The sequence below is a fragment of the Trifolium pratense genome, linkage group LG2 (assembly GCF_020283565.1).
Source record: "Trifolium pratense cultivar HEN17-A07 linkage group LG2, ARS_RC_1.1, whole genome shotgun sequence".
NCBI classification, from domain to species: domain Eukaryota; kingdom Viridiplantae; phylum Streptophyta; class Magnoliopsida; order Fabales; family Fabaceae; genus Trifolium; species Trifolium pratense.
In genome coordinates this window covers 64,129,140-64,149,752 of record NC_060060.1, presented here as the reverse complement: position 1 = coordinate 64,149,752, position 20,613 = coordinate 64,129,140, and the positions used below count along the sequence as shown (strand labels likewise).

At 32.1% G+C, this 20,613-nt stretch overlaps 3 protein-coding genes across 5 annotated transcripts in view; 2 read left to right on the top strand and 1 right to left on the bottom strand.

Moving 5' to 3' along the window:
• Positions 1–17,796, top strand: part of LOC123911406 (palmitoyl-protein thioesterase 1-like) — a 42,412-nt gene extending 24,616 nt beyond the window's left edge. Inside the window, exons 1-12 of one of the 3 annotated variants that reach the window (XM_045962808.1) lie at positions 12,482–12,673; positions 12,805–12,889; positions 13,479–13,530; positions 13,617–13,637; positions 13,732–13,785; positions 14,690–14,740; positions 14,989–15,051; positions 15,893–15,958; positions 16,125–16,163; positions 16,384–16,506; positions 16,596–16,688; positions 17,116–17,796. In XM_045962808.1, the coding sequence (XP_045818764.1) occupies positions 12,562–12,673; positions 12,805–12,889; positions 13,479–13,530; positions 13,617–13,637; positions 13,732–13,785; positions 14,690–14,740; positions 14,989–15,051; positions 15,893–15,958; positions 16,125–16,163; positions 16,384–16,506; positions 16,596–16,688; positions 17,116–17,355 (999 nt within the window). In that variant the 5' untranslated portion in view covers positions 12,482–12,561 and the 3' untranslated portion in view covers positions 17,356–17,796. Of the gene's footprint in view, positions 1–12,481; positions 12,674–12,804; positions 12,890–13,478; positions 13,531–13,616; positions 13,638–13,731; positions 13,786–14,689; positions 14,741–14,988; positions 15,052–15,892; positions 15,959–16,124; positions 16,164–16,383; positions 16,507–16,595; positions 16,689–17,115 lie in introns of those variants that run through there. The other 2 variants (XM_045962809.1, XM_045962810.1) reach the window with 2 other exon arrangements.
• On the top strand, positions 483–3,985 carry LOC123908596 (palmitoyl-protein thioesterase 1-like). The gene is made up of 5 exons (XM_045959280.1): positions 483–509; positions 2,364–2,415; positions 2,873–2,994; positions 3,105–3,197; positions 3,580–3,985. Exons 1-5 carry the CDS (start codon positions 483–485, stop codon positions 3,730–3,732), a joined length of 447 nt encoding a protein of 148 aa, XP_045815236.1. The 3' UTR covers positions 3,733–3,985.
• A 661-nt stretch (positions 17,797–18,457) lies between the features above and the next one.
• LOC123911408 (homeobox-leucine zipper protein HAT4-like) lies at positions 18,458–20,613 on the bottom strand. The gene is made up of 4 exons (XM_045962811.1): positions 20,138–20,613; positions 19,568–19,881; positions 19,392–19,471; positions 18,458–19,121 (listed from the first exon to the last, which is right to left on the bottom strand). The coding sequence occupies exons 1-4, from the start codon at positions 20,307–20,309 to the stop codon at positions 18,791–18,793; spliced, it is 897 nt and encodes a 298-aa protein (XP_045818767.1). The 5' UTR covers positions 20,310–20,613; the 3' UTR covers positions 18,458–18,790.

The following is a 20,613-nucleotide window of genomic DNA, read 5'->3' as shown; positions in this document are numbered from 1 at the left end:
GTAGCGAGCATCTGGCGAACACATTCGCTGTAGCGAGCAGGTAGCGAACGCAAACAGACACAAAACCTCAACTGGCGAGCAGTTGGCGAGCATCTGGCGAACACGTTCGCTGTAGCGAACAGGTAGCGAACCACACCAGAAGAACATCTGTTCTTGAGTTTTCAGAAAATGATTTTTCACTCAAAATCACCCAAAATCCCATTTTTCATGTTATAAACCCCAAATATGTTTGTTTTCATGTATATAACACATATATAAGCACAAAAGGACGGATTGATTCTCCGATCCACATCATTAACATCGAAAAAGCAAGGATTTAACATTTATGAGTCTAAAAGCTCAAGAACACATATAATCACTCAAAACATACAAATTCTCATTATTTAACCCATGATTTCGCTCACACTACATGGTAGAAGTATATTGAACATGTTATTAACATTGGGTTTCACTTTCTCGAAGATTAACTCTCCTAAACCAAAATGAAAAATGGGGTGGAGGAAGTTCGGGTGAGGAGAAATCGGCATTCTCCCCTTCCTCGGATCACCCACGATTAAGGAAACTACTCTCATACCTGGATTCGAAGAAAACTCGACGAAGATCTCGAACCTCTAGCTTTTCTTCTTGCCCTAGCTCCACAAACTCTCCTCTCTTCTCTCAAGAACACAAAACTATGAGTAAAATGAATTTCTCTCCCTTGCTTCATGGCCATAAGGGCGCCACACACACACCTCACAAGGCCCATTGGGCCTCAAGCCCATTGGCTTGGCCCAATAACACGATAACCCTCACTACTCGCCTAATAACTAAAGCATTCGATAAATAACTAAAGTTATTAACTTATTTAAAATGCCACGTTAAATAAAATATTTTAACACATAAAAATAATAATATGAAAATTGGGTCGTTACAGTTTCTACCCAACTTGATGCCTTTATTCTTTCTGTATTATGGTATTGATTTTTGTAATACCGCAGTCAATAGTATCAATTTACTTGGTGTTGGCACCATGCCATTCTTTAATTGAATCAATCACCACTTTAATTATTAATAAGACAATCTGAATATTTTTTTTTGACTAAAAATAAAGGATATTCATTCATTCAAACTGATAGAGTACATCGATGTAATACAAATTTAAATTTGCTAAAAACAAAAAGGATGAATCTGCAAACAAACTCACAGCATCCATGTTAATAGCATAAAACGGCAAATTACATAAGCCTACATATATGACTATATTGAAGTGTCTGGAATGTCCATGCCTCCAGATCTGCAGCGTTGATGACACAAAAGTCGACATCGGATAGATTTGTACTTGATCGGATCTTATCCTTTAACCTGAAACAAATGAACACCGCACAAAGACGGGAAAACAAAATACACCGCACAGAGACGGCACAACAGAATACACCGCACAAGGACGGGATAACAAATAACACAAAACCAAACAAATATGTGAAAAATCACACTTATTTAATAACGAGAAAGAAAAAACAATTTGGAGGGGTGATTTTAGGTCAAGATTTGACCTGAAATCACCCCTCTTTGATAAACTAAGAAGAAGAAAAAAGGTGACGGCTAGGGTTAGAACTTAAGACAATCTGAACATATACGTAGAACTTAATGTAAATGATACAACTGGAGTCGGTAGCCGAGATGAGTGCATATAAGGATGCGTGGATCAACAAAAATAAGACCGTGGCAATTAAAGAGGCCTGGTTCTTTCTTGTCTCACTTTCCCCGTCTTCGGTTTTCTTTCTCATGTGCTTCCAAAACTGTAGCTGTCATATTTGCAATTGCAACAAGTCGTTCATTCACATGTCCCTCCTTAAAGTGAGACTATAATCCCCTAGTGCACCCCCATTCTTTTCCAAAAAATAGACCTTGGTCATCCTTACTCATCTTAGGGAACCTAACAGTAAAATATTCATATTAGCTTAATTAATTTTGGTTCTTATCACATTAGAGATTAGGAGGAAGTGGTAAGGAAAAAGTGTGTTTTTCAACATAACAAGGCCATATATTTTTGTGTTTAATTTCATAATATCATTGATAGTATAGAGAGTGAAATCATTTTGTAAGTTTTTATTTTTATTCTCCTGTAGAGAGTATCAGATAAAATTATAAAACTCATTTATGTGCATCTTGTCATATTTTTGTGCATTTTACTATTTAGATATTGCCATGTGCTACGGTTATTTGCAAAATATTGTAGTATTTACTATAATGTGGTGTCCCTAAAAATTATTTGTCATGTAAACAGGGTCCACAAATAGACAGATCAGTAGAGTGAAATCTATATCAAAATTTTATTTTGCCGAGTTATTCCGTTGTTGAGTGATTTTAATTTGTTTCCACAGACCAATGTCTTTTGCAAACTTGCAGACGATCTCATCAAGGGAGAGGTTTACGGTATACATATTCAAGTATTTATCTATCTTCTATTTATTCTCTCTTTTGTCTGATCTGTAATTTTGTATTCTTTTCTTGTATAATATATTTACTTTGCCCATAATTTATTATCTCGTTACTTTGTCACTCATTATTTTATGCTCACTTTATAGTCTCTAACATACCTCAATTCAAAAAACTGCAGGAACACTCGGCTCTTAGCGGATATCTTAAATTACTAAATGTGAGGATAAATTCTCTAACAAGTAGAAATTTAGTAATGAAATGTAACTTATCTGTGGTTGTTTTATCAAGTTGTCAATTTTAAATATATTTTCCCGCAATTGAGTCCCTGTTGAGCCTATTTTCTTATACTCGACTATTCAGTTATATGATATTTTGTACCCATTTATCATATCTGTTTGTTTTCGTAAAATTTGATCAAAACCTTCACATTAAAACCAATTTTGATTTCAAGCAATACCTAAATATTTGGAGAACTGTAGGTTCCTTCCTAAGCTTAACAATGAAAAACCTGGTCAGAGGAATTCCACTTACAAGAAAAGATTTAGTAGCTTAGAGAATTTGGTACTTATAATGGTTAGTCCTCAAAAGTAACTTTCTTCGATATGTTAGGAATATTTAATGCTCACTTCATGAGAGAAACTTGTTTATTTGTTGTCTTTATGTCTTATGTTATACTCCAACAGTTTGAGCAGGACGCAACTTTAATCCCGAAAGAAACATCGTGGTTTGGTTATTATCCAGATGGCTTCTTCGAGCCAATTTTACCGTCGCTAGAGGTATTTTTTTAATTCGACATGTCTAAGATAGTTCCAAAATCAGGCATCTGTCAAATGATATATCAATAGAGTTGCTTCCTTAAACTTCTATTCCCTATTTATATGCAATTACCATTTCAACATTTTCAACATCAAAGAAGTTGTAGTTTTCAAAAAAAAATATCTTGAAATAGCCATTTTAGACAAAGATGTCTGAAACACTTATTCCTGGCATCACTGTAATGTAACCTTAGAGGTCCATTATGGTTTTACAGTTGGAACAAAATCAGCAATTCAGCATCAACACATTACTTCATTGAATGTTTTGTGATGCATGGTTTCTTTCAGTAATAGACCAATTGTATTTTTGCTTACTAGACTACTACCTTAATCTGGTTTGCAGACAAAACTTTACACTGAAGACTGGATTGGCTTAAAAGCTTTAGACGAAGCTGGTCGTGTCCATTTCATTAGCATTCCAGGATATCATCTGGAAATATTCGAAGCAGATATAAAGAAACATGTAGTACCATATTTGAACGGCCAAATATCATGATATACATTGTTGGTCTATGTGTTCTTCTGATACTCATATCCATCCATTGTTGGAATGTATTGCTAAAAAATATTAGAAACTTGCTACATTTATTTATGATGGATAAAAATCATTATCCTAAAAAAACTGAATCTGAGTCCTCTTCTCCAACTGTAGGCTGTAGCAATCTAGTTGGGATCAATATCTTATTCTTGCTTGCTTCAAAAAATGAAAACTATCTTTCTATCTCCAATTGAAATTCTTTGTATTGGAAGAATATCCCATCTTGACTTTTTTGTTCTTCATTTATGAATCATATCCGCCACCATTAATCCCATTTTGATTGTTTCACTTTACTCAAATTCATTATAGGATCTTTTTCTTTTTATTTTTTTTGGCAAATTATAGGATTTTCCTTTTTTGGGATATCATGATATTGGTACGAAGTTTCTACCACCGTTAGTGATGATTAATTTTCGTCGGGAAACATGTGGAGCACACGAAAGGTGGGTTCTCCCTTTCAAACCGATTTTCCCCGTACGTATAAGTCAAAAATTGAATCCAGAGAGAGTAGTTATGAGCCAAAAAAAATTTCTCCTTCCAAGTGACTTATAATTTAGAACAATTTTTTCCAAAGGGACTTATAATTTGAAACAGGGAGTAGTTATGAACCGTCTAAGCTTTCAAAGATATACCGACCATAGGTAGCTTACTTACCATCACATACCGATAGTCGTCTTCTAATATTACCTATATTAAAATATTGGGTTTTCATCATCAGAAACAACCCGATTTCTAAATTGTCGAACACGATGAAGAACTCTTATCGGCTTGAGGTTTCTTTTCAAACTGAGTAGGAATTTAATAAGAAAAGAAAGTCCCGTAAAAAGGATTTGAATTCAAGGTTTGCTGCAGGGACGAATCTGGAGGGGGGCAAGTAGTGGCCAAGACCCCCCCCCCCCCCCCCCCTCCCCCTCATTTACATACACATATACATAATATATTATATGACACATATTATATCATATTGTTTACACCAATTTTTGGTAACGTAAACATAATTATCCATTGTTACTTTAAGACCTGGATAAAAGTCCTTCTAACTGCAGGATCCGATAAGAATCCTTTTTTTGAAGTGTTCGTTCAAGTCTCGGGATTTATGATGTAATTCATGCGTCTTTAAGAACAAAATCATTGTTCTTTTTAGTGTTAGAATCGCATCCAACAACTTTTAATAACAAGTTGTCTCACGACAACATAATAGAAAAAATACTCAAGTGAGTATTGAAAAGAAAGAAAAATAAAGAAGATGAAAATGAATGCATAATTGCAAAAGAAAAAGAAAGCAAGAACAAAACAATATATTAAATTGCATGAAATGTAAAGGGTGGTTGGAATCCATTCCTATGCACTCCTTGAACCCGTTTGCTCCGTGGCGTGGGCATTGCAGAGTTTTTAGAAAATGAGATCCAACCCTTTGTACATAGAAATTACAACTATTTATAGAAAATAGAAAATAACTTCCTACATCTTAGATTTTGACAAGTGTCTTATATTTAATAACTTCCTATATCTAAGATTGACACATGTCCCTTTGAATAACTTCCGATAACTTCTTCGTAGGAGTTGTTTGCTTGATCGAAGAACCATGTCAATATTCGACTCTTTGAATGACTTCTTCCGATGTCTTAAAACATATGTCACTTCTTGTTGAAAATGAAGCCTTCGACAGCAAAATAGTTTAGTCGAATTCCACTTAATATGGCTAACTTCGACAAATCACGTTCCATGCCTAATCGAAATGAGTTTTTCTTCTATTCAAATTATAACACCAAGTCGAAATGAATATTACCAATATTATAATTTTGGTGTCAACACATATATAATTAGTATACTGTAATTTATAACTATATTATATAAATAAGAATTTTATTGATATTGTTATGAATAATTTGGTGGATGTCCATTAAACATTGACTCATTCCACTGACCCATTATATTGTCCTATAAATAGAACTTGTATTGTCATGTAAACATACACCTTGATGAGAATAATACAATCTCTATTCTTTCTCTCTTATCTTCTTCTCTCCTCTATACTTATATATTATTACTATTACTTATATTTCATAACACGTTATCAGCACGAGCTTACCAACTGAGGTACACAATTCTTATTCTATTTTTATGAAATCACAAGTAGTTTTTATTTTTGATTATTATATGATTATGAATCGTTTGAACATTGTATACTTATAAAGATCAAATAATAATAATAATTAAAATTAAATAAATAAATAAGCATCATTCCTTTATGTATTTAATTGATTCAATGTTGTTTACGCTTCGTGATATCCGACATTTGTATGGTGAAGCATAACACTTTGATCATTAATATTACATAAAATGTTGATCAATTATTTATTTATTTATAATATGTATCTTGGATGTTTGATATTGTTTGAGTTTCGTGACCGACAATAGTCTGGTAAAACATCATTATGCTTCGTGACCGACACCTGTATGGTGAAACATCGACACTTCGATCATCCAAAAGAACATAAACATGTTTAAGAATTCATAATCTTGGTTCCTAAAGAACCTAGAAAGTTAATACATGAATTCCCGAAGAATTCATAATCTTGGTTCCTAAAGAACCTATTCTTAGTTCCTGAAGAACTTAGACATTTAATACATGAATTCCCGAAGAATTCATAATCTTAGTTCCCGAAGAACTTAGAAAAAATTAATTTTGTTCCTGAAGAACTTACAGATTTAATTTATGAATTCCCGAAGAATTCAAAAGCATAGTTCTTGAAGAACTCAACATTATTCTATGTCAATTCATGAAGAATTCAAAAGCATAGTTCATGAAGAACTCATATTATTCTCTATGAATTCCTGAAGAATTCAAAAGGGTAGTTCATGAAGAACTCAAGATTATTCCGTGTGAATTCCAGAAGAATTCAATAATTTAGTACACTACTAATACATTCATATGTACCGTCAAAAACAAAAAAAATGTCATTCATATGTTAATTTGGTCAATCAATCTGATTGAAAACAATTGAATGCCTTTTATTTCTTTCTTTTATTGTTTTCAATTTATTACATTATCGGTTAAGGAAGTATTATGATTGATTCATTTGAAATTAAATGATTTGTTTTGAAAATAAAACTAGTTGATTTGACAAATTTTCAAATATCAATTGAAATATCATATCGTTTAATTTCTTTTGTGATTTCTATTAGCCAAATTTTTGTAATTGTGATACTACCTATTACTTATGAGATTTTTGCAAGATGAAATCAACTTGACCTTTTAAATGATGAATTAAGTGATTATTTATTTACATTATATTTGACAATTGTGATGTTTCCTATTACTTTCATATACTAAGTTTGAATGTTACTAAAATAAAAGGTGTGCATGACTTAATACTTTATTCATTTTATTTTATACGATAATTTTGTCCTCTGAGTTATTATGAATTAATTCAGCTACTACAATGCTTAAGGTATGAATCGTGTTTTATTAAGGAAATATTTTTCTTCCATAATAAATCAATTTAATTGATTTTTTTTTTCTTTTGGAAATAAATTTAATTATAATTTATACCCAGAATATTTTTTTATATATATTCAATTCAAGAATATTTGTTTGATATTAATATCATATCCTTGGTTTATGGGATTTGAATTTATTTTGTGAAATTTTTTTAAATATTTGGTGTTGATTGAATGTGAGAACTGAGAATCATATATAATTTTAAACTATATAATCTTACGATTTGAGCCTAAAATATTATATGAGAAACTCTCTTTTACTTTAAAAGTTGTAACACTAATGTTAATTATTTTGTTAAAGTGTTCTATTTGGAAATTTATTTTAGGCTCAATTTTGTTAATTATTACACCAAATGTTTTTTTTTAAGATAATTATTACACCAACTGTTATTTATATGAATATTTATAAATATTTTGTAAATTTTATATTGTCTTGTTGTTATTTGAATGCTCACTTGCAAACTGTTATTGAAATTATTATTTTGAGGAATTATTAAGACAATTGAGTATTAAATTATCCTTGCATTGATTTATTATTAGAGTTTTTTTTATATTGGTTTGCCGTTGATTTGTGGCTATTTGAGAAGACTTGTAAAGTCATCAAAGTTTATTGGCTCCATTTACAAGGAAGAATTCGAGTGGCAACCTGAAGTTTGCTTGGAGCTCATTTATATAAATGTACAAATGATTGGTAAGGGCATTCACTCGTTAATATGATGAAACGTTTTTAAACGGACATAAATGACAATAGTAACAATTCAGCCCTATAATAAGGGAGATGTTGATTTGCAGAACAATTGATTGCATAAGTATAATCTTCTTGTCATTCATATATGAATATCAATATGGAAACAAGAAATGAAGAGATGTTGGATATCTCTATATATTACTATACATATTTTTGATAAATTAAGTGTAATAAAAAAGTTATAAACCAGAAGTTTATACTACACTTTTTTATATAATAATGCAATTGAAGCACAAATTATTGTAAACCAGAAGTTTACAAATCATATTAAATTTATTGTTGGCAATACCGGTTGGGTCATCCCGGATTTATTATGATGCGAAAAAAATACTATAAATATATATTGAAGGACCCGAAGTTCCTTCATTCTAATAATTTTTATCGGTTAGTAATCCCCAAAAGAAATTGATAATTTGAGATTTTTGACCATTTAGATATTTTGTGACTTGAATTGATGCATCAACTAAATTGGTCACATGCATGTTTACTCACAACCAGAAGTTTGTGAGTTTGTTTTCTCAAATAGTTTTGCTAAGATCTCATTTTCTAAATTCTTAGAAAATATTTGATAAGTATCGTATGTCAATTGAAATCGATATCAAATAGAATATGATCATACAAAAAATGGACTAGAAGATCCATTCTTTAGACGTCTAAAGTAATTACATGACTGATACTTATGAGATCATAACTTCTAATTTATATTTTGGGAACATTCAAACATGTATATTGTGATACTAATTCGCATCAAGCCAACTAGTTATTATAAGTTCTCCCCTAATTTACAATTTGAACTTTGTTTATAAACATGATTCCCATATAAGCATTTTTGGATGTGTTGTGTATGTGCAATTGCTCCAATAGTATGCATTTAAACGGTTCTTAAAGAATATTGGGAAAATGTATTTGATATGAATCTCCATCTATTATAAATCATCTTGAGCCAAAAATTGGAGAATTATTTACAGCCCTGTAGGCTGATTTTCAAGTGATGAATTAATTTTCCCAATATTAGGGGAGAGAATAAGCAGCTGAAAAATATGAATCAGAAGTTCAAATGAATCACTTGAAATAAATTAATGTTATTATCTCACATTGATCCTCATAGTTTGAATCAAATGTTCAAAATATAAATCATTTGCAAAATTTATGAAATCAACTATTAGCTGCTAATGCTCCAAACAAAATGGATGTCCCTGTTGGACAATCTTATTTTGCAAATCAGTATTAACCACCCTGAAGTGTGGTAGATCAGTCGGTTCCAACGATAAAAATCCTCAAATAAGAAAAGGAGCTAAAAAGAAAGATGACCCAAGTGAGGATATGAAAACTTCAAAAGAGTATTTGACATAATTGAGTTTTAAGTTCCAGAAGAACTTCTCAGGTACCTGAAATTTATGATAATAAAGAGATCTTGACGAATTATGTCATGAATGAAAATTATGTCATGAATGGAATATGATGGAACCGAAAGGAAGTCAACGTTGATGATATTTTTATATATAATATAGCGCTATTTGTGAAAAGAGTTAATGAGGATCATGAACTAAATTCTATTGAGAATTATAGACAATGATTGTCTAAATGAAAACGCAATTGCTACGTAATTAAAGTCACTTTGCAAAGTGAAGATTTTTGGACCAGCAGTCCATACACCTGAAGATGTAAAACATGATAGATACGAATTAATTTTCGTGTGAATAGAAAATGTTGACATACAAACATTAAAAGCTTGATTTTTTTATTCAAGCATATTGGTAAAAGTTTGCCATTGAATGTGAAGAGAAATATTCACCTGAAGTGAAATCAAAATCCTTCTCTTACTTAATTAAGTCTTACTTGATTAAGTTTATTAACACATGGAAAATTCAATTTATTTGAAAAATGTGTCACGATATATTTGTATGGCTCACTTGTTAGTGTGAATTATATAAAACTCCTTGAAGGATTTAATTTCCACGAGACATACATTTCAAACTATTTGAGAAAATAATATATACAAATATTTAAAGTTTGACTCATTATTAAAGAATAATGATAAACGTCTATCATTAATTTTCAAGAGGCATATTCACCTGAAGTGAATTCAGAACTTCTTTATAATTGATTAAGTTTAGTATATGTATTTGAATGGCTCACTTAATAATGATGATTACATGAAAATCATCTCACTTGATAATTATATGAAAATCCCAAAAGGGTTTAATTTTCGTGAGACACATATATCAAACTATTGGAAAGGTGACTTAATAAACATGAATAAGTCTCCTTATATACTCGAGCAATATATATGCATGTTGTATAATATTCTTGTTGAATATTTCAAAGTGAGAAATATGAAAATGACAATTTGTTCATTTTAAGAAAATATTTGGCAATGAATTTTTTTATGTATCTATGTTGATGATAAAAATATCATCAAGAGACTCCTTAAGAGCTTGAAATATTGTCATTTCTTACAAAATAAGTATTTGAAGAATATTTTAGAGTTCGAGTAAATGATGAAGAACTAATTGGTCCTGAAGTACCACATTTTAGTTCAATTGGGGCCAAATACATTATGGACCTATTATTTGTTGTCAATATATCATCAAGTATATATTTTGTTATTTCAGATATGCAGGTAATTTGTTTAATCCTCGTAAATGTATAGATCACAAACAAACTATATGTTCACATGAAGAAGTACAATTACTCATGGAGATCTATGAAACAAACAACAATAACAATATCATGAAGAAGAAAAAAATGACGAGGAAAGTTGAGGAGTATAGAAGATAAATCAAGAATGTGATTTGGTTGAAGTGTGTCATTCATCAGATACAAGAATCTGTGAGTTTTCTTCTAAAGGGTTCTTGCAACGATTCAACGTGAAGATAATTGCACAAACTACATATTTTGAGAAGACTATATGATAAAGAAGATAAGACATGTCTTTCTACAAAGTCAGCTTCAAGTAAAACTTTTGAGCAACTACTACAACTACATAAGATTATTTGATTTTCTTCGTCTCATATATACTTGTCTTTATGAGGGGGAGATATAAATATGTTCTGCACTCTTTTTCCCTTAACCATGGTTTTGTCCCACTGGGTTTTTCTTGGTAAGGTTTTTAATGAGACAGTTCACACACAAAGGATGATGTACTCTTTTTCCTTCACTAGGATTTTTTCCCAATGAGTTTTCTCTAGTAAGGTTTTAACGAGGCATATCCTCGATGGACATCCAAGGGGGGGTGTTATGAATAATTTGGTGGATGTCCATTAAGCATTGACCCATTCCACTGACCCATTATATTGTCCTATAAATAGGACTTGTATTGTCATGTAAACATACACCTTGATGAGAATAATACAATCTCTATTCTTTCTCTCTTATCTTCTTCTCTCCTCTATACTTATATATTATTACTATTACTTATATTTCATAACAGATATACATTTATAGTGTAAAAATATTTATATTGTTGAACAATTATAAGTGTTGGATTATTAAAACTATAACCATTTAATTAAAAATTTAGTTGGTTTAAGTGGTAAGAGTCTTGAGTCCTTTAAGCAAGTAGTCAAAAGTTTGATATTTGGCTCTTGCGTATGAACAAAATTCAATCGAGGGAAGAACTCATTTTTTGTGCCCACATATTCCCCGGATGTGATTAGTCCGTCAACGTTAAACTAACGAAGGTGAGTTTCTTATCGTAAATATAACATGATAACAAAAAAATCACATGGACAATGTAACAAAAAATAATCTCTATAAATAAATAGATCATTTTTATTATTTACTATTTTTCGATTCCCGGTATGATAAGTTTCTAGATCCGTCCCTAGTTTGCTGAGTGAGATAAACAAACAAATACACTAACTACCATCATTGATTACACAATCTGTCAACTAACAATAAGTAATAACTATCCTCCTTCAAAAAGAAAAAAAAACTCTCCAAACAGTCAAAAAATGAAATGTCACAAAGTTCATTTCTCAACGTAGAATAATTATTTATCTTATGACTAAATTTTAAATTACCAAGGTTTTTTTCTAGAGATTGTTTGTCTAACGTACAAAAAACAAAAAACAAAAATTATTAAAAAAAGTCAATAATTTAATTAAATTGTTCTTTGTTTTTCCTTTCCAAAAACTCCATGTCTAATTAAATATCTACTATTCTAAAAAATCAATTTCTTCGTTCACTAGCTAGTTAGTCAATTAATCTATTTTCTTATATCAATTTAAATAAATAAATTATTTTTTTTCATATATATAAGCTAGAAATTAAACTTTTGACCACGTACTTGTCACTCGAACGAATTCATTGGTTGAATATTGTTTATTTAATTAATAAAAAAAAAATGGTTTCTCATTTGTTTTTTAAAAAAAAAAATCATTATTTTTGTATTATTCTGGTACTATAAGTTCCCTGAAGCTCTCTTTGTTTGTTTTTTTTTTTTTTTGATAAGCATCTCTTTGTTTGTTGTGTTGTCTTTCTGTGGCACCAACAAACAAAAGTAGTAGCAGTTTCGTGTGGTGTTACTGACGATGATGTTGCTGCTTCGTCTTCCTTCTCTGTCTTTTCCTTTCATCATCTTCATCTTCATCTTCACCTTCTTCTTCCCAATTTCATACTCAATACCCTTCATTGTCATTCACGGTATTTTTACTTCTCCATTTTTATAGTATTATTATCATTATATTAAATTTCATGTACTTTTCACTTTCACTATAGCATTATATTTTATAATTATGCATGTATGCATGATAATGATACTTGTTGTGTTGCAGGAATTGGGGATCAGTGCTCTAACCATGGAGTCAAATCATTCACCGAGGAATTGATTACTTACTCTGGTGTTCAAGGATTTTGCGTGTATGCTTACTTAACTACTTTAATTTCATCTATCAACTAATTTTGTTGTGTTTTTCATGCTAGTATTTGTTAACAATTTATACTTGGATTGTGGCTACTGTAATTTAGGGTATGTTTGAATGGTGGTTTTGGTGGTCTGGTCTAGGTCCTGTTTGGATTGACTTTTATGTTTTATTAGTAAGCTTGTCAAGGCAGTTAATGAAAAAACAGCTTATGATACAATTTTTGTTAGTGAGAACTTATTTATTTGCATATGCTATTTTTCATAAGCTCAAAAATAAGTTAATCCAACGGTCCTAAGTCTATATTTTGGTTCAGTTTTAGAAATATTTTATAGCTAGCATGTAAGTACAACTTAGTTGGTAGCTGCAGATGTCTTCCGTCTTGGGTTCGAACTTGGGAGTCCCTATTTCTCCACACTTAAAATGTGTGAGTCTAGTTACTACTTACTAGGCTACTTGACCAAAAAAAAGAAATGTTTCATAGCTTCTTTAATATAGAAAATAAAATCAAGTCTTTCCCTTCCCTCCAAAATACTCCGTCCAAACATTATTTTTGGTGACTAATGAAGTTTCTCTATTTTCTTCAGTGAGGTAGGCAATGGATCATGGGATTCATGGTTTATGCCTTTGCAAGAGCAGGTAATTGGCAGAAGATTTTGTGTATATGGTATTGCCTAATGGAAATATTGATTATAAGTGATTTGTTTTGTTTTATATATTTGCAGGCAGATGTTGTTTGCCAGAAGGTGATAACGAGATTCCTGCATTATCGTGGTAACATTTGTTTTCTTACCATGCTTCTGAATTTAATCTTTTTACTCTTTTAAACACCATGTACAGGTGAAGGAAATGAAAGAATTGAAAGGAGGATACAACATTGTTGGCCTCTCCCAGGTAAAACATGAGAATTGGGATTTTACTTTTGCTTATTTTTTTGTTGATATAAACTGCCTTTATTTTTATTCCTTTGAGTGTCAATGGATCCTAATCTTTGCTCTACTTGAAATAAGTTAACCTTTACAAAGTAGGCAGAAGTAAAATTATCTCCATTTGTAATTGAATTATGCCCGATAAAGAATTATAAGCATTTTTAAACTCATCTTTCTGCTTCATCCATGATCTCCTTCTGGTGAATACTAAGTTACAAGTATGCCTTTTCTGCCTTTTAGTGGCTGCAATCCTTCAAGCCCTTGTAGTTATTACATCATTGATCAATGTTGTTGCGACCGATGGAAAAATTTCCACCATATAAACTTGGGATTACAACCTATGGCCCCACCATTTCGTGTGACACTTCATAAACTGGCTATGTCGGCTAGCACAAAATCCATGATGCCATAATCACTATTTAACAATATTGTCCTTGTATAATTCTATCGTGTTCTCTACTTTTCTTAGGATTTAGGTTTTTGAAAAGGTTTGCAGAAGCCACGTCCCCTTGACAAAAGTATTTGATTTGAAAATACATCTATACTTTCCCTTTTTTTATGCATCTATGAAGCATGATTTTCCAGCAAGTTGCAACAGTTTGTTTTAAATTCGATATCATTTATTTAATTGCTTATTTTACTCAAAAGAGGGATCGACATAATATTGGGGCAGATACCCTAACTCCACGTGATATTTGCACAGTTTGGCGCCGATTTTAAAGTGGTTCAAGGCCATGCACCACTCTTTCCTTTTTCATACATTGCAAGGATTGTTAAACTACTTAATTACATAATTCATCTCACGATTGCTTCTTTTTATAGTTTTGTTATCTTTTATACTTCATTCTTGAATTTCTGTTGTCCAACAGGGAAATTTAATCGGTCGAGGTGTGGTCGAGTTTTGTGAAGGAGGACCTCCCGTAAGAATTTATAGTTGTCTTTCATTACTTTATTCGTATTATAGTGGAAAAACGAGCATGCTATTCATGGGCTTTGCAGAAATATTGATTTTGTTCCATCTTGTTCTGCTTATCTTTCTTGCTTCTGCGTAGTTCATTTCTCTTTTCAATGTCTGTATTATTGTTCTCCTGTGTATTTTTGCCTCTCTAGATACTTACCCTTGTCAACTTATTCATGAGATATTCTTCCTTTATTATTGTTGAAACAGGTTAAGAACTTTATCTCTTTAGCGGGCCCTCATGCTGGTACTGCTTCAGTTCCCCTATGTGGTGTGAGTATCATTGTTTCTTTCCAGCTTGTTGCATTTATTCTTTCTGTGTTATACTATTGAATTTTGAAATACCACATTCAATAGTATCAATTTACTTGGTGTTGGCACTTGGCACCATGCCATTCTTTAATTGAATCAGTCATGGGTCGGCATGGCGGTGAAAGCTTTGGTCCTTGGAGTTTGCTTCTCTCAAGGTCTCAGGTTCAAATCCTGCCGATGCCACTTTCTGTATTGGGCCAGTCCATACAGAGCAAAAAAAGCTCTGGCTTTAAATGAGCACCCCCTGTTCTTTTCCCAAAAATAGACCTTGGTCATCCTTACTCATCTTAGGGAACCGAATAGTAAAATTCATAATAGCTTATTTAATTTTGGTCTTGACAGTAGAGATTGGGAGGAAGTAGTAGGGAAAAGTGTGTTTTTCAACATAACAAGACCATATATTTCTGTGTTTAATTTCATATCATTGATAGTATAGGGGACCAATATTCAAGCATGTTTTATTTCCTTAAATAATCAAGCATATGTCATACCATTGATAGTATACAAAGTGAAATCAAGCATGTTTTATTTTTATTCTCCTGTTGAGTATCAGATAAAATTATAAAACCCATTTATGTGCGTCTTGTCATATTTTAGGTGCACTCTACTATTTAGATATTGCCATGGCTATGGTTATTTGCAAAATATTGCAGCAATTACTATAATGTGGTGTCCCTAAAAGGATGAAAAATATTTGTCATGTAATCAGTGTCCACAAATAGACCGATCAGTAGAATGAAATCTATATCAAAATTTTCTTTTACCGAGTTCTTCCGTTGTTCAATGATTTTTTTTTCTACAGAAAGGTATCTTTTGCGTCCTTGCAGACAATCTCATCAAGGGAGAGGTTTACACTACCTATATTCAAGTATTTATCTATCTTCTATTTATTTTTTTCTTTTGTCTGATACATCTATCTTCTTTTCTTGTATAACATAATTACCTTCCCAGCATTTATTATCTCGTTACTTTGTCGCTCATTATTTTTTGCTCACTTTACAGTCTATTAACATACTCAATTCAAAAAACTGCAGGAACACTTAGCTCCTAGCGGATATCTTAAATTACCAAATGTGAGTATAAATTGTCTAACAAGTAGAAATTTAGTAATGAAATGTAACTTTTATCTAGTTGCCAATTTTAAATATATGTTCCCACAATGGAGTCCATGCTGAGCCTGTTTTCTTATACTCGACTATTCAGTTTTATGATATTTTGTACCCATTTATCATAGTTGTTTGTTGCCGTAAAAGTTGCTCAAAACCTTCACATTAAAACCAATTTTGATTTCAGGCCATACCTAAATATTTGGAGTACTGTAGGTTCCTCCCTAAGCTTAACAATGAAAAACCTGGTCAGAGGAATTCCACTTACAAGGAAAGATTTAGTAGCTTAGAAAAATTGGTGCTTATCATGGTAAGTCCTCAAAAGCTAACTTTCTTTGATATTTTAGGACTTCAAGAGAGATATTTGTTTATTTGTTGTCTTATGTTATACTCCGACAGTTTGAGGACGACAAAGTTTTAATACCAAAAGAAACATCCTGGTTTGGTTACTATCCAGATGGCAGCTTTGAGCCAATTTTACCACCACAAGAGGTATTTTTTTAATTCGACATGTCTAGATATATTCTGCCTACATGGTGCCAAAATCAGGCATCTGTCAAATGGTATATCAGTAGAGTTGCTTCCTTAAACTTCTATTGCCTATTTATATGCCATTACCAACATTTTCAACATCAAAGAAGTTGTAGTTTTGAAAAAAATCTTGAAATTGCCATTTTAGACATAGATGTCTGAAGCACTTATTCCTGGCATTATTAGCTTAGCTGTTACTTGATAGCTTCACATCAATGCATTGTAATGTAACCTTAGAGGACCATTATGGTTTGACTGTCGGAACAAAATCAGCAATTCAGCATCAACGCATTACTTCATTGAATATTTTGTGATGCATGGTTTCTTGTAGTAATAGACCAATTGTATTTTTGCTTAATAGTTACCACCTTAATCTGCTTTGTTGCAGACAAAACTTTACATTGAAGACTGGATTGGCTTAAGAGCTTTAGACGAAGCTGGCCGTGTCCATTTCATTAGCGTTCCAGGAAAACATCTGGGAATATCCGAAGCAGATATGAAGAAACATATAGTACCATATTTGATCTGCCAAACATCAAGAGAAGATTGCAGTAGCACCACTAAGGCGGGCTTTTGGAGAATGCGTAGAGGTAATCAGAGATTTATTCCAATCGACAATATGGTATAATATCTATCATACAGTGGAGGAAGAATCATCAAGATTCAGCCAAGACATTACTATAGATCGATCATTGTCATCTACGGAGAGCATACCACGCAAGGCTTTCAATGGTGAAATTATTGGCAGTATTTATGAAGAGAAGTCTACAAAAGAAGAAGTCATCATGTATACTAGTCTTGATTGATAAACAATAATCTATTAAATTATGGAATAACAGGTTTGGACAAATCGAAAGAGTTGTTTGCATCAAATTACTTGATGCATATAAGATTGTGATGCATCATGAATATGATATTAGTTCAAGTGTCAGCTGATACTTAATTATTGATTCTATTATTGATGTACATTGTTGGTCTATGTGTAATACTCATATCCGTTCATTGTTGGAATGTATTGCTAAAAATTATTAGATTAATCTACTAAAGAAATGTTTCTATAGGTCTAAAATGAGTCTCATTGTTTGTAATGAATAAAAATGAATCTTCACTCTTTTCTCTGTTCCTATAATCTTTTTTTGGTACATAAGGATTTGCCTCTTTTAATTAGTAATATTTCTCTATATACACCAATTGATAAACTTGTGGCCAAATAATTAAGCTGTCAAAGTATGTACCATTTCCACATTGTGTTGGTCAAATCCGTTTATTTAATTTTTTTGTTTTCACCATCAGTAATATTCGATCCGGTCCACTGAACTGTTTAATTTGGTTCGAGAGTCCATTATGGCATCAAGTGATTTCAACATCTTCTTCAACCGTAGTTGCGGGAGATCGAACCGTAATATCTCTGTCAAGTCTCATGCGTTCAATGATCACATAAATTCATGGAAATAAAATTCTCTCCCCTCTTGGAAGGTGACATCAATGGGGTCCATAAGGACCCTAAATTATTGAACTAATGTTTTGCCATTTGGGACAATCTCCTTTATAATAGTTTTACTTTCCATTTTCTTCTCCAAAAAATTCTCACCCAACCAACCCATAATTAGTCCAAGGAAGGAATCACCATATCTTCAAAGTCATAAAGGATCTTTGATACATTTGCAATCAATCCTAAAGCAATAAGCCAAAATATAAATTTGACTTTTAGTTCTATGAACAAAATCTACTAACATATGAAACTATACTTAAATTAATTAGATCAACTTCACTTTACATAAGTCTCTGATTAATCATGAGAAATAAGAACAAAGATATTAAAATAAAAATCTAAAATTCCTAACTAGACTAGAACTAGAACTAGAATAGGCCATGTCTCCAAAAAAAACAAAGAAGATAAGGGTCAAATAAACATAAAAAAACATTAGAGACCCACAAAATCATTTCTTCTAACAACCATATCTTAAACATTAATTTTGAACACAGAATTCATGGAACCATGTTTACAACTAAACTTTTTTTTGTTTCATTAAAATTATGTTTGTTTGTTCAGCCGTACACATTTAAGATCTGGGCCGGATTGGATCAAAGGGCCTGTGTTGTATTGGAGCAGCTGTGGCCCATGGGCCCATTGGAAATGCACGAGGGTGTGTTGGAGCCATAGGATGACGACGCGTGGATGCATCAACGGCTGATGTTGGAACAGCAACACGCTCACAAGAAGGGCACATGGTAAGTGTTGTGGGTGGTGTCATTTGCATGTAGAATTGTGGGGAAAGTTTCAGTGCTCTTAGCTCTTGTACTTCCTTTTGCAATCGCCTATTTTCATCCGTCAGATTCTCACAACACCTTTTCAAAAACTCACAATCTACCTCTGTTTGCTTCAACTTAGTCCTGAAATTACAATTTTACATACCGTAAATAAACAAACAAATAACTAATAAAACCATTAATAAATAAGATTAATGTTTTAAAAATCGAACCGATCGTGACCGATTCGAGAGGTGGTTCCCGCACTCACACAGAGATGAGACGTGCGGATTTTTAACCACTCGTCCCCTCGTCTTGTCAGTGTGTGATGAGAGAAAACCTAACACTGTATGATCAGTTCGATTATTAAAATATTTTATCAACAATGAATAAAGATTAGTCAAATAAACAAACCTTGCTCTACGATTTTGAAACCAAACTTCAACTTGTCTAGCACGAAGCCCCAATTGTTTTGCAAGTGCCAACTTTTGTTTCTACAAAAAAAATTAACCAAAATAATTAATCACCTAAAAAACAAAACAAAACATAATTAAAAAAACCTTAATGGTACTTAATTAATTACTACTTACGGGGTTAAGAGTGTTGTGTTCTTTGAAACTCTCTTCAAGAATAATTGATTGATCTTTAGTGAGTCTAAGTTTTTTCCTTGATGTTTCAGCATCTTCTTCATCACTGATTCCTCTTGAACAATCTCTTTCCATGTCAAGATCTTCACCAGTAACCTCTCTTTCGCTACGTTTACCACTCACACTTGAAACCGTGCTGTTTGGAGATGAAACTCCTGCTTCTTCTTCACAATCAGCACCGGAAGGTAACCGATTCACATCGATTCCTCGGAGGAGTAGAGATCGTTCTTCGCCTCTGCATGTTTCCGAATCCCGATCTGCATGTAATATAAGATCGTCAATTAAATTGAAGAAACCTTGATACTTCTGATAGAAGACGTGTTCAGTGTCTGATATAACACATGTGTCATGTCTGGTGTCCGTGTTTAGTATAAAGAAACTAAATAAAGAGAGATTTATAGGAAACTATTTTATAAATGGTTGTTAAATAGAATTTTTAAGAATTAAATTATTTTATTATTATTATTCCGATTAAGGAGTTGGAGCAGATCTAAAGAATTGAATGATACACACCTGAATTAGAAGTGAAAGCATCATTGGAAGATGGTTTTTGGAGATTGTAGGTAGAAGGAGAAGAGGAATGAGTTGAAGAAGACATAAGATTAAGGTATTGAGGATTTGGTGGTGGATTTTGAGGGAAGTTCAAGCTTAGGCTCAAACCCAAATCTTCCTTTTCAACCATCATTTCTAAATAATATAAGTTCTTGCAATACAAGAAAGAAAACTAAAGTGCTTTGTAATTTGAAGGAGAGGAAGAGTGAAAGAGAACAAGCTTTTGTTGAGAGAGAGAGAGAGAGAGAGAGAGATGGGAGAGATAATTAGGAAGTGGGGAGGCAGGGTTGTGAGGAATATATAGAAAGGAGAGAAAATGGGGGGTAGTGGGGAGTGGTGAGTTCAACCATGATGACTTTATGCCAGTCAGGTCATCAAGTCCAATTATGAATTATCTGAATCATGGGTCTTGCCCCCCCTACCCCAAATAATGCTAC